Source organism: Passer montanus, unplaced genomic scaffold (genome assembly GCF_014805655.1).
Source record: "Passer montanus isolate IOZ18808 unplaced genomic scaffold, ASM1480565v1 scaffold9, whole genome shotgun sequence".
Lineage (NCBI taxonomy): Eukaryota > Metazoa > Chordata > Aves > Passeriformes > Passeridae > Passer > Passer montanus.
In genome coordinates, this window is record NW_024374367.1 from 5,995,899 (window position 1) to 6,010,390 (window position 14,492).

General features: G+C 39.3%; 1 protein-coding gene across 1 annotated transcript in view; it reads right to left on the minus strand.

The window, feature by feature from the left end:
* The window catches only part of EEFSEC (eukaryotic elongation factor, selenocysteine-tRNA specific), a 121,259-nt gene that overhangs the window by 75,706 nt on the left and 31,061 nt on the right, over positions 1-14,492 (minus strand). Inside the window, exons 2-4 of the mRNA XM_039734292.1 lie at positions 12,363-12,570; positions 10,247-10,343; positions 8,490-8,654 (exon numbers count right to left, since the gene is read on the minus strand). Coding sequence (XP_039590226.1) covers positions 8,490-8,654; positions 10,247-10,343; positions 12,363-12,570 — 470 coding nt within the window. The remainder of the gene's footprint in view (positions 1-8,489; positions 8,655-10,246; positions 10,344-12,362; positions 12,571-14,492) is intronic.

Here is a 14,492-nt window from a genome sequence, read left to right on the forward strand (position 1 = left end):
CCAATTTTGTGTCATATGCTTTGAAGCTAATCTTTACTCCCATGAAGAGCCTGGGAGTTTGTAGCTTTCATTTCAGACAGTTGCAAATGGAAATCTGTATCCAGGCATTCGTATCATGTTCATCACAGCAATATCTGGGCAGCTAAACTAATTATATCATTCCAGCTGATACTGTAAATATTGGCTCTCTCTAGTATTAACTTTTCCAATTCAAGCTGCACCAGCTATTCTAACGTGAAGTGATGGGAATGTTTTAGTGAAAAGATTCATCTCACATTTAGTTTCAACAATACATGTTATTGTCACAGGCATATGATGACAGATTCAGGTGATGAGCTGAATAAACCTTTAGAGAGCAAAGTAAATTCTTACATAATTTTTATGGCAGTATCAAAGAATAAAATGTAGAGAGTTCTCTAAATGAAGCCCTCTCAGAAACACACAGTAGAAGGCATGAAATCCAGAGGACTTCCTATGGTGTTATGACAATACTTCATGGAAGTACTCTGGTAATAGAGTAACTACAGATTTCTGGGCAGTTATGCACTAATCCATTTTCTTCTGTCTCTGGGTCATATTTATTTTCAGCAGCATTGGTTAAGCAATGTTTTCAATATCCAGATCCTTTCTTTGCCAGTGGCCAGAACTGAGCAGAACTTTATAAATTACAGACCACAGCTTAGTTAATGTGGCACTTGCTGAGCTGTTCTGCTTCTAAAAGCCTCGTCAAATAAAGAACTGCACTGTGTATGGATGACCAAGGAAGAAGAGTGCCATTCCCTCCCTTCATCCTGATTACTGACATTTTGCCAAAGCCTCCAGCACTTGAATTTTAATATTTAAAACATGAGCTTTCCTCTCTGCCCTAACTAAGCCTTCTAATAAAGTTCCATTCCCAGCAGCAATGCATGTGAAGGCTGTGTGCACCATACAGAAGGTTACCTTCCCAATTACTATTCAAGCATCCCACTAAGATTCCTGCTCCAACTGTTTGCGTACGTGCATGTGGGTCTGCTTTCAATTAAACTGCATTGAGAACAGTTCTACCTGATAAATTAAAAGAAATAAAGTTAATGACCTGGCAGCAGCAATGCTTAAACAAACAAGTTATGCAAACACAATCCAGCCATCCTTTCCTTTAAGGAGTTACCCTAAAATTAAACAAAAAAGGCATTTGGATGAAACTTGTGACTACTACAGCAATGTCTATTAACTTAGTTCCAAACTGATCTTGAACCCCAGAACACAACACTTGATCCAAGAACATGACACTTGATCCCTGGAGCTGCAATGGTTTAACAGGAAAGATGTTACCTGCTAAGTCCCAAGATAACACGTGCCTTTTTGTTCAGCTGCATCCCAGTCACAGCTCAAAACTGCAACAGCAGATGGAAAACACAAGAAGAAAAAAGTTTCTTCAATCTAAGGTATAAGTAGAAAAGACCAATCACCTTGAAGGGCAAACTCTGAGACTGGAAAGGAAGCTAGAAATGGACAAAAAAGGATAGGCAGGAGAAAGTAGAGTGAGCAGATACATAAAGTTGAGACAATACAGAAAAATCTACATGTCTGGAGTAGCTCATTAGATGTTTAGTTTTCTTTTCAACCTCATTTTGGAGTAAAACCCTGTATATTTGTTTATCTTCGTGTGCTGCTATAGAAAAGCCAAACTGCTCACTCATGTAGCATACAAGAACAAAATCCATTTCTCCATTTGTGGCACTCGTGCACTGGGATTTGGAGGCTTTAGCATCAGATCCTGCAACCCAGTATGTTGGTAATTCCAAAAAGGACAGCTATACTGAGCATGAGATACTGCACACACACATCACATCTGCCAGCAGTCTCCAGGAGTCCAAAGAGGACACTAAAGAGGCAAATGAGTGGGGAGAACTCCTACATACTGGGGCAGCACACGCAGTCACTAGTGGAACTTCAGAGCCAAGACCAACCTCAGAACAACTCTGTCTGGATCACTTTCCTGTCACTACAATGGTTCCTTCTTCTTCAGCTCAGTTGCTTTCCCACCTTGTATTTCCGTCACAACTTTCTTTAGCTTTTATAGTTCTCATGGGACAAAATGTTTACTGAAATCTTGACAGAAAAAATGTATCTTATCTAAGAAAATCGGTCATCATATCAAATAAAACTGTGACATTCATATCACACAGTATTTTCTTCTACTTAGAGTCGAGATCATCTTGTATTATTTTTTCACTTTTAGCCCCACTGAAGAGTGTACCAGTTCTTACAAAGTAAGAGCTCTCTGCACTAGCTAACTATTAAGGCAAAATTATCTGCATGGCAGTGGCACAAAATACACACTCCAAATTAATCTCATGCATTAACCACTACCAGTCAGTATTGCAGATAACTCTGCACAAGCAACAGTGCCATGGAAATGCTGCAGAAGTTAAGTCTGCCTTGGAGAGCAATATCATTTCCAGCAATGCTGCATGTCCAGGTGGAGCCTTGATCCCAACAGTCATTTCAAGATTATTTAAACAGACAGAAGCAACACAGAAGTTACAAATCTCTTCCTTTTTAGATTCACTGTAGGAAGAAACTCATATGCTTTGCCTTCTATTGGATGAGAAAAATTACCCAATCTTGTACCCCAACTGTCTCTATCTGGCAGGGAGCACAGGGTACTCCAAGACCTCCAAGAAAAGCTGCAGATGAATTTCAGTATTTGAAGAGTTAATTGGCCAGCACTGACTAGGCCACTTTTCTGCCTACAGAGATCACATTAGACACACAAGCTCCAGAAATACAGTGTATGGTTTGGATTAGCACTGCTCAGGTTGGCTGCTCTCCCCTGGCTTCCTTCCCTTCTGCTCAGACCAAGTAGAAAAAAATTAAAAGCCCCACAACATATATCTATTATGTATTACCCCTGGTCCTGAATAAAACAAACCTTAATGCACAAAGTCCTTTATCTTGCTCCCTCACTTTACTGTACCTACATGATACTCAATAAAAAATTGCAAGTGATTTGAACTAAACATTGTACTTCAGTAACAGGTAGAGAATGAATAGCAACATACAAATCTCTTGCTGAACGTTTTTACTCCTGAGGGCTTTTTTGTGAGTTTAAAGGCCCAAAGTTAACCACAATTTTGTATGGTTTTTAATACAAACTTAAAATGGATTTTGTGCTTCGCAGTCTTTAGGTTTTGTTGGCCTTTTTTTTTGTGGGCTTGTTATTGGTTTGGGTTTTTTAAAAATAAAAAACAAAACCATAAAAACCACACAGTAAAAAGTTACAAAACCATACTTGAAAAAGAGGGAACTGATCTTCAGAAAGAACTCAGCATCTGCTACTCTTATTCTCTTAAGAGATTGAGCCAAAAAGATTTGAGAAGTTTTTATTGCCAGATCTAAATTTCATTCCACAGGCACAGGATCAGATCTTTCATCCTCTACTTAACCACAAAGAACTGTGCAGAGCAATTTTGTTCTTCCAAAACAACTGATAATATCCTAAATGCTCAAAGCAGAGTACTTTCCAATATAAGCCAAATCCTGCATATTTTGCTTTTAAGAAATGCCACAGCAGATGCAAAACCAGTAGGATTCACACTGATGTTTTCTAGGAAAGAAGAAAATCTCAAAAAAAACCATAACCCATGTTTTAAAAGCAGCAGACAAAAGTTTCATTCTTGTACTGAATTAAACAGCATGTAAAACATTATGTTTCTACATTTAATTTATTGCTTTAGGATTTAAATTTTGCACCCACATCTTTTAATATGCACCATAAACTACCTTTTCACAATTTACCAGCTACATTTAGGCAATTTTCCCTCAACCCAATCCTCCGAACTGCCCTTCTCCACAGCACTCCAGTGAAAAGAAAACTTTCAGGGCAAGCAAAACTCCCCTCCCAGCAGAGGACTTGTTGCATTTGAAAGGCTGTTGATATCAGTATTGGGCAAGAAAAACCCAAGCAGCACGGGAAGAAACAGATGTAGAAACAGTATTCAGACATATTCTCAGAATATACAGCAAGGGTTCTCCATCTGCAGTGTTAAAAGCAATCAACATTGACTGGAAGTTGGATGGGGCAAACATTGACTGCAGTTTTGTATTAGGAGGTCCAAAGTGCTCAAAATGGTAAAAGCAAAAACTTCTTTAAGGTTGCACCATGGAAGTCCACATACAAACATTTTTGTGAGCCAGTTCAGTGGGGTTTGATCCAAGCTTGTTTTCTGAGATCTAAATATCCTCTGACAAGGCTTAACTGTGCAACTCTGATTGTACAAAATTCCTTAAATAAGCTAAAATGAGTTCTTACTACATGTACATACATACTAAAGTTCACTAATCAGAGGTCCTGGGACATCAGATAGACTGAGGTACTTATATGGACAAAAGTAGATCTCTATTACAATTTTAATAGCTACAATGGTTTGAAGGAAAAAGCCTTGCAAATACTATTTGAGTTATTCTATCAGACAGTGGAGAATTTTTTTGTTGTGTTAGCCATAAAAGCTACAGAACTTTTGCCAAAACACAGACCAAGGTTATCTAGCCAACAAAAAAAGCTTAGGAAGGAACATCTCTCTTCATATGGTGAAAGTATATGAAGTCATGAAGCCACACAAAACTATGCTTCTTTAAAGTTCATAAAGTCAGTATAATTTGACAGTCAATAGGCTCCTGCCAAGACAGAACCACTACTGGTTTCAACCGACACTCTCATTTACTAGGAGACTTGATGAGATAAACAGAAGCAAGTTCCTCACATTTTTCATATCTAGGTCTCACATGACCTTGTGAAAGTTCACCTGAGTATTGAAACAATCTGTATGACTGCTCTGGAATATGAGGGGAGCATTTCATAAGTGTGCTTGCAACCTTTGAGACTGAGATGCTCCACACTAATAATTGCAATTGGCTACTACCAACCTCCAGGATGGTGAAGGTTGGAGCTGATAAGAATATTTTTCTTCCCTTTTAATGAGATTTATTACACAAGAAACAACTTTTTACCATACAACACCAGATACATTATTGAGATTCAGCACAGAGTGAGAATCCCCACGTGATCCCCTAGAGAAAAACAGGAATGGAACCACTCAGCAGGAACACAGCTACTCAGCATTCAAGACACTCACAACTTCTGACACATACACAGTACAAATGGCAGCACTGGACTTTACAGAAGCTCCAAGTCAGTTATTTACCTTCACCAGCCACTCAGCTTGCATCAATCTGCTCCAGCATTTGTTAGCAATTCATCAAACATGACAAACAGGAACCTGACTATAAGGCAAAGAGAAAAGTTTCTACTTCTTACAATTCCTGAAATAGAGCCTCAGCAGTGGTCTCCACACTGGGCTGCCACATCTGTGCTCTGGGTCTTGTACACCCACAGCCCTGATCACAGTAAGGCAATGCTGAGTGGACACTTCCAGGAAAACCAGACCCATGATCTGTGTACAGCTCTCTCTGCCTCCTCACCCAATTCAGACTTGACTTTTTCTACAATCTTTCTCACCTGGATAAGGAAGGCAAAAGATGCCTTCCTCCCACTGAAATGAAAACACTTTTCTTTTTCAGTTGAAGTGTGCTATAAAAAGACCCAGCAGCACTGGAGTTTGACATTCAGCCTCATTTAAACTGAAATCTCTAAACAACCTACACTTTAGATATCAGTAAAATAAAAACAAAACTAAATTGCAAAAAATCCTTATTATTCAAACTCCAGTAACTTTTATAAAGCAGAAATACAAGTGTCACAAGTTGTTGCAGTTTATAAACTCAAAAGACTATAGAGATTGAAAGACCACTGAAATAATCTTAAATGACATTCAGAATTCTGCCAACACTATGTTTTTGCTGCAGAAATCCTAGGTTCATGCTCTTCAAGGTGGATTTCAAGTGCTAAGGAGCAAATAGCACTAACTCAGTTGGATAGTGAACTGTTTGCTGTGTCAAAGCTTTTTGCCAAACACATATATATAATTTTTCTTTTTGCTATATGGATAATCAACCCCAGATGGCAATTTACATAGGCAAAGCATAAAGGAATCCATGCACTGCTGGTGCTCTCAGCCTCAATCAGAGCAAGCACAGGCATTTGAGAATGTCACTGTTTATTTTTAATTGCTGTGTCCCTCCTTTGTGCAGGTTCAAGCGGTCAAAGATGTCGAAGTCCATTAGTAGAACTGGAAGGTGATGCCACTTCACTTGGTGAGAGGGTTCTTCAAATTTAAAAAAAGCAGCTAGTTTGTGACGTCCCTAAATGTACCAGCTGTCAATCTCAGTTACCACTGGGTCAGGGCAAAGAAAGGTCAGAAAGAGTCATAAACCACAATGTGTTGTGAAATGTGCTTCCTCCGTTACCTTGTACGCCTGAGAAAGGTTTGACCTTTTATAGGTATCCTAACCCAGCTCTGCATGATGCTGGCAGGGGTAAGTACAACACACAGCTCAAACTTACAAACATTGCTCCCTTTTAATGTGCCCTAGTTTCCATACCTGTGCAACATGAAGGTGAATGTCCTCAAGTTGCTAGTGCCAAAACACAAAACTGTGCCCACAGCTATTATGATCCCAAGACATGAACACACCTTGTATTTCACATACAGCAGTGGAAGGTTTAATTCATTAACAGCAACTGGAAAAATAACGAAAACTTTGAGGGAAGTAGTTAATGCCATAAGAGCCAAGTGATCTGGCTTGTCTGCCAAGTGACCTGTTCATCTGCTAAGTTGTCTGTCACTTCAGTGACTACTCTCCTAGTCACCTGGGAAGAAAGCCCACTAAAAAAAAGCCACACAAAGTCTTTTCCACTGTTGGAAAACAGACAAAGTCTATTTCCACTTTTAAATACCAACTCACAAGTTATTTACTCTATTTTTGTCATTTCTTCCTTCATATGGATTCTCAAAAAGCAGATTTACTCCTAAACACATTTCTTCAAAACATTCTTGGACTACAGATGAAAAGCAGAATAGTCACTTCCAGATATAATCTAGTGATGCATTCTTTCTTTGCAAGAAATAATTACTCTGCCCTGTCTCCCCCATCTCCTGGAGCACAAAATGACAGGAAGTTTGGCAAATGCTATGTCAAAAAGAAAGCAGTGAACTCGCTGTGCAGGGCCCTGTTTGGGCAGGAGCCATCTCCCACTCCCTGCACTCCTAACTACTTGGCCCTCTTTGCACCCCAAGCACAGGCAGGCCCAGGACTGAGAAAAGGACACAACAGCAAAGGAAAGAACGCTGCCAAGTGGAAACCAGGAGAAGCTGAAGCTAGAGCAACAACCCCAGGAATCATAATCTGTGCAGGAATTCAAAGCATAGCTCCCAAAATAGGCTGCATGCTGTAAATAAAAATATAGGCAGTGAGGAACTCGACTGGGGAAGCAGAAATGTCAGAGTACATATGGTACAAATCACTTCTATGCAAAGGGCAATAGCATACAAACTATTGTTTGTATGCCACAGGTATCACTGAAGAGGCTGGCCAGAAATGAATTGTCCACTATCAGCCAAATACCTCAGGTGAAATCAGAATGCCTCATGTAGTCCTTCACCTGTCCAAACAATACAGTCAAAATGAGAAAACAGCATGTTCACTCAATGAAATAGTAAGGCCCTTACAGTAAAATGACTTGAAGATAATACTGACAGCACCAAAACAGTCCCATCCTTGCTTGCTAGGCCAGAATTTGGCCTGCCCACAGACTGTAATCAGCTCGGTCCACTTTTATGTGGCAGCTGCAAAATACTCCTCAAGTCCTAATTCAGTTTGGGCAATTACTACTAAGGGAAAATCAAAGCAGTGATAATCAGCACCTGTGAAATAGATTTCACATGTTCCAAGCATAAAGCCACTTTGTTTTCTTTTAAAGGATAAATATATATTTTAAGGAAATTAAACAGTTACAACAGTTGAGCAGTTCAAAGGCCATTGGAAGGTCTCTTTGACTTTCTACAGGCTCTCTGAAGAGCCCAGCAGCAGCAAGCCACCTACTGCATCCCAGCAGTTCTCTCAGAACATGCTGACACAAATTAAAGCCTCAGCAAACAAAGAGAATGTACATCAAGCATTTCAATGCCCTCTTCTTGTCATTTCCTTTGCTTTCAGACATTTTTGGAAGCCTACCTATATGGACTCTTTTGCAAACCTTCTCACTGCAGCATATCTCAAATGAGAGTAAACTCCCTCAAACCTTGTTCAGTCCTTGGGTGCATCCCAGCTTGGAAACATGCCCACTTTGCTTCTCTGAATTTGAAAGCCTAACATGCTAATCTAGATCAGTCCTCTCTTCATCCAGCTAAACTACTGAGCAGGTAACTTTACAACTGCCTTATTTAAAAATCACTATGCCTCTTACTGTTATAAGCTGAGTTATAATAGAGTACAAAAATAAGAATTGAAAATAATTGAGTAATTTCAGACTGGATGAGAACACTCTCTTCTTTGTTGAGTGTCTCTGTCAGGAAAACCAGGGGGAATGAAAATGAGAGACTCACCTTCAGGGCAGGAATCTCCACATTGTCACCAAGGCTAACAGAGCCAGAAAGAATGGTCCCTGTCATCACTGTGCCTTGACCCTTGATAGAGAAACAGTGGTCAACTGCCATAAGGAAGTGTCCTGAGGGGTCTCTTGATGGCAGGTAAGCCTGAGACTTCAAGACCTGAAAAAAAAGATAAAAGCAGCACCATGCCTGGGTGAAAAGTCATGACAGCAACACAGCAGAAGGCAGGCAAGCAGATGATTGATTGAACAAGCTTGCAATTTTACTCATTTCAGGCATCTCCCAATGAGCTTAGAACTCACCAATGCCAAATTAACTGTGTGTGCCATAGGGGAGGTGCACACTTAGCAGCAGGAACAGTTTGATTTTCTGCCTTAGAAAGATTTGGTGTTGCACATTTAGCTTGGTTAGCAAAACCTCACTGACGATAAAGTTGCTGCCAAACTCAATATAAACACTGCAGCAAAGCAAAGAGGAAAAAAACTATGTGTGTCATCTCCCCCTTTTTCCTCCCTCTCTCAAAAGCGCAATTTTACAGTGCATTTTGCTACTTCAGCTTTTTTGGATTTTGTGAAAATGAACCTACACACAGATATTAGTGCTCCATAAAGCCCATCTCTGACTCCCTCCCAGAAAAACTGTAATACTGGGTTAAGTTTTCAAATTCAACTTCCCCTTCAGATTTTTGTTAGTGCTTCTTGAAGGGTCAATCCATTAGGAAAAACTACATAAGTACCATTTTCTAGAGAAATTCTGAGTTTAGTGGGTTGTTTTTTTTTTTTGACAAATACTAAGTTTCTTAAAATATATCAGCAGACAAAATATTTTAATTATAAAAAGGAAGTCACGTACTCAACAGTGCTTCAAAGGAACTGGTTCACTCCTTTCTCAAATCACTTTTGATATCTCTCTCTGTTATATCACCTGCAGGTACAACTGGCATTGCCTTTAACATCTGTTTTTAAGGTCAAAAACTGCAGTCCAAGCCCAGGTTGCAATGGCAGAACAATGGAGAGTCTCTTAGGAAGGACAGAAGGGATAATAGCTCCAAGTTCAATGGCAGGGCTCACACAGCATTTGCCAGCTCATCTAATATTAGGTTTCAGTTGACAAAACAGCTGCAATGAGAGTTTCCTTCAAAGGTTGTAACCCTGGAGAACATCCCAATAAATCTAACAGGAGCCAGATAAAGGCAGAATATATGCCAGATAAAGGCATATCTACTCAACTCGAGAAACTGCTGGGGGCAGACAGGGCCTGGCTAAGTCTGGTCTAAGGCCACACTACATCCCATCCCCAAGCCCATCCTGACTCACACAGCCTGGGAGGTGATGCAGCATTCAGTGCTCAGCAGCCTTGTGGAATATCCTGCCTTTAGACAAGCCTGGCTGCCCAGGGCCAGGCATCCCTAGATTTTTGAGTGATGCTGCACCCTAACTTCAGCAATTAATAAGTACTTTAAACCTGGCAGCATCCAAATCAGAATCTGACAAGTCTTCAAAGAATGATGCCTTTGTTTTGAGATTCTTTTCTGCTGTCTGATGCAGCAGTGGCATTTCTCCAGGGCAAAGATGCTCCTGTCCCTAAGCTAATGACAGAAAGGATGAAAAGTATATTGCAAGCTACAAACTGCTCTCAGCTATTTCAGTTGTCCTGCTCTTCACAGTATAAACATCATGCCATGTAACTAAGGGTTTTGAACATCTGAGAATGGATGTTTTCATGTTATTATTATGTTCTTCAGCATGTACCTCGATTAATTCAGAAATACCCTGTGGATTCTCAGACTCTGGGGCTTCTGGTCCACCAGGCTTTGCTGCAACAGCAACAATAGGACACCCTGAGAATCTGAAAGAGAGAGAAAGACTTTCACCATTAGACCACAGATCTTCTACACATGTCAATATAGAGACCAGGCTCATTTGAAGGCTAGGAAACTCCCTAAAATTCCAATTCATCTGCTCTTCTCCCACTGTGACTGACAATTTCTTCCTGAATTACCAGCAGATCAGCACTACTGAACTTCACTATGAAAGCTTCAGTCCTGTTGCACATTAGCTGCTGATTCAATTCTGTGACAGTCACATGCAAGATTCAGTTCATTTCAGAAGCAAACATCTGCTGTTACCCAGTCTTAATGCAGTGGTTTGCATCCAAAGTCACTTTACATGGAGACTAGCACATTTTTAACTTCCATTAAACAATTAAAATTCTAAAGTCATAACCTTCAAAACTGGAGCGAAATGCAAGATGCCTCATGATGCCTACCTGAGTCTGCAATATCTGTAGACAACAGGAAGATCTAAATCTACTGAAATCCATGCCTGCAAAAGTCACAAATCTCAAACACAAAAGGGTTCAGAGAGGAGCAGTACAGCCAGCTGACCTCAGTTTACCTTTTATGCTACAATCAGTTTTATTCTTCAAGTACTTAATTATTTTGGCCATCCTCTTGACACCCACCCCCCAGTGATTTTCTCACAAAAGGAAGCAAACTGGAGGGAAGAGATGGGGCTTTGCTAAAGAAATGTTAAGGTCTAGAAAGGGAGCTCACTCAGTGCTCCAGCTGTAATCAGGCACATGAGGTATTTTCTTTGTTTACATGCCATAAGCCTGAGGCATCTAAGGACAAAGGGTACTAAAAAAATGTGCACTGAAAATTCCTGTGATTAACCATAAAACTTTTTGAAATTTATTTTCATACAAGTATTTCAGAGCACTGTGTTGCAATAAACAAATTTATGTGTAACCAAATGCTTTACTCCTCTTCCCATACACCAGAACAAACTGGAGTAATAGTATAGTGCATTTGGAGGCACTTCTAAACATGATCCAGCCCTACTGAAACTCCATCAAACCAAATTTCTCCCGGAAGAATTTAGATCCTGCTGAGCAAAGCAAGAAGCTGATGTGCAAAAAATTTTTAAAAAACAAATTTCATTCATAGAGAAAATTTACTTTTAGTCTTGGTATCAATTCACAGAAAACCAAGTTTTGATTAGATAAATTCACAAATATCAAACTATTGAAATATACAACAGTTACCTTCCTCGGCCTTTTTTTTTTTTTTGGCCTTCCATACAATTTCCTGACAACATTACAATAATTTCCCCTGCATTGGTGGCAACATCTACTCTACAACTGCAACAGCCTTCAGCTTTGCTGGCTGCTATGGAATTCCACATGCATACCTATGTGTGTGGTGAAAATATTTCAACAAGTAAACTATTTGAAAGAAAATCAAAAACAAAACCCCACAATTGGCATTAGAGGCAATTGTCAAATGGTATCATATGTCCTGCTAAAAAGAATAGTTTAGGAATACATTTGGAGATTCAAAGTCAAGTGGGAAAAAGGCTGTTGAGAAACTCCACACGCCCCAGATACAATAGGACAGGCACATTGCAATCACACCCAGACTGTGCTTTCAAAGCACCATCAAGCACCAGACTGCACAGAATTTTGGTTCTCTCTCCTGTGTACTCTGAATCCTGTTCCTTAGATTCTTCAACTCAAAATGTGACCCAATAGTTATGTCCCCTTATATCCCTGAGCAAAGCAAAGATGTGCTACAACCACATCCAGCAGTTCTTCACCTGGATGTTCTGGCTTTGTATAATCCTATCCAAACTCCAAGCAGCTCTTTAAATCTAAAAGCTTAATTACAAGAAAACATTTCTCTACACATGATACTTGCAGATGTTAATTTGGAATTGCATCTGAGTTTCTGTAAATCTTTTCACTCTCTTCTCATCATTTTTGCTAGATATGTCAGTATGTTTAGAAGCACATTGGAAGAGAAATGTTGGTATTTTTGCCAAAACAAATTTTGCGACAAGTTATCTGCTAGTATTACTGTTCACTTACTTGGTATTTTCCAAGGTCTTCTGCATTTTCTTAGTCATCTTCTCAATGGCACTCTGTCTCTTCCCCTCTGGAAGGAGATCTATTTTGTTCAGGACTACCACCATCTTCTGGCAGGCAATTTGCCCAATTACCAAGCACTCTGCTGACTGTGTCTGCATCCCTTTTGTCACATCTATCACAAGCATCATTAAATCGATAATCTGGGCACCTGGAGGAGAACTCACAGTCAGTATTGCCACAGCATAAAAAGATTAAGGATCATTTTCTCAATTTGTTTCCATTTTAATTTGTCAACAAATGCCCAGAAAGACAAACAAAACACAAGTCAAAGTAAGCACTGAATTCCACAGCTCTTTTGAAATTAAGACCTTGGGAATTTAAGCTATTATAGGCTATCACTGAGTCATAAGAACCAGGGAAGAATGTGATAGTTGAAGTCTTAAGTTATCACTGCATTAAAAAACACTAAGAAAATTAAGCTTGTAGTAACACAGGCATGAAAGCTCTTTTGAAATTAAGACCTTGGGAATTTAAACTATCATAGGCTATCACTGAGTTATAAGAACTAGGGAAGAATGCGATAGTTCAAGTCTAAGGCTGTTATCACTGCATTAAAAAATACTAAGAAAATTAAGCTTGTAGCAACACAGGCATGAAGTTTGCCTCAATTAAAAATTATAATCTAAGCAGCCAAGCAAGAATCTAATACAGCCCAAGAAACACACAGCAACACTGCAGAGAGCTGCACACTCAGAGCAACCCCAAGCCTCAATTAAAAATTATAATCTAAGCAGCCAAGCAAGAATCTAATACAGCCCAAGAAACACACAGCTAACTGCAGAGAGCTGCACACTTAGAGCAACCCCAACAAAAGCCAACCAGGTACCCCATAAAAACACCCACAAGCCTCAGTCCCTACCTGCTTCCCACCATTTTTCTTTCCAAGCCTAAAATTTCATAAAAGTGAAAACCATGATCACCACCAGAGACAGGTTTATCCCAAGTCTAGAGAACTTCCTGAATCCCTCAGTGTTAGAAAAAGGCAATTTAAAAGGTGCAGTGTATTGCCATTCACTCCCAATTCAGATCCACACAATTTGAACAAGTAATTTCAAACACAGGAACAGATCTGATTCCTAGATCTCTTCGTGGAAAGCTTCCTAAATTTTAGGCCGACACTACCTATCATGCTTATGGATTATTTTTACTTTTCAAAGTATTGTTGTCATGAACCCTTAATCTTTCGATTGAAACAACCTGAATTTCATGGATTTAAATTATTTCAAGGAAGCTTTTGATCAACATTGGGCCTTCCACTAATTACATTCAGAATTTTCTTGTTTCATTTTGAGGTAACTGAAATACTCTGAATACCAAAGCAAAAAAGTGCAACAGACTCAAGTGTTGAGAAAATAAACATAAAAAACTAACAAAAAATTAAAGCTGAAGTACCAGAAAGTCATATGCCAAAAAAAGCACATTTTGAAAGATGATAAAAGCTAGAAATCATGTAAAATTACAGTTCTCTAACTTAAGTACTTTTAATATTGGTCTTAAGATCAGAAGAACAAGAAATCAATACAACTGTTCCTTGTTCCTCCACGCTGTCCAGCCTTTCCCTTGCCTTTTTTTACTTTTAAGACTTTTACAATGGGTACGACAACAGCTCCCCTTGTTCCCAGTTCCCATGAACTCAGGATAGGAAATCATTCCGAGGTTGAAGTGCATGGGTGAATGAGTGGGTGGGAACTACAAGAAAAAAAAAATTACGGCTACAAATGACTATTTCAACCTACCAAACCTTTCATCTTGTAATAATGAATGTTAAGCCCTTCAGAGAATTAGCTGGATAATTATGGTATTTCCAGTGCTCCTGCAGAATTTTCACCAATCATTTCAAGTATCTCTCCCTGACAAACCAAAGATGGGCTTTATATCTTCAAAAGTAGTTTCCCTTTTTATTGTCTCGGGAATTGTATTGATTTAGAGCTTGCTTAAATTTCAACACAAACATCATCAAGACTGTACAAAAGGCTCAGACTTTATACACCACTCAAGTCCAGACTTAAAGGTCAGAAACCAAGGGAAACAAACAGCATGAAAATAGTCTGAATGGGACAAAGTACTTAA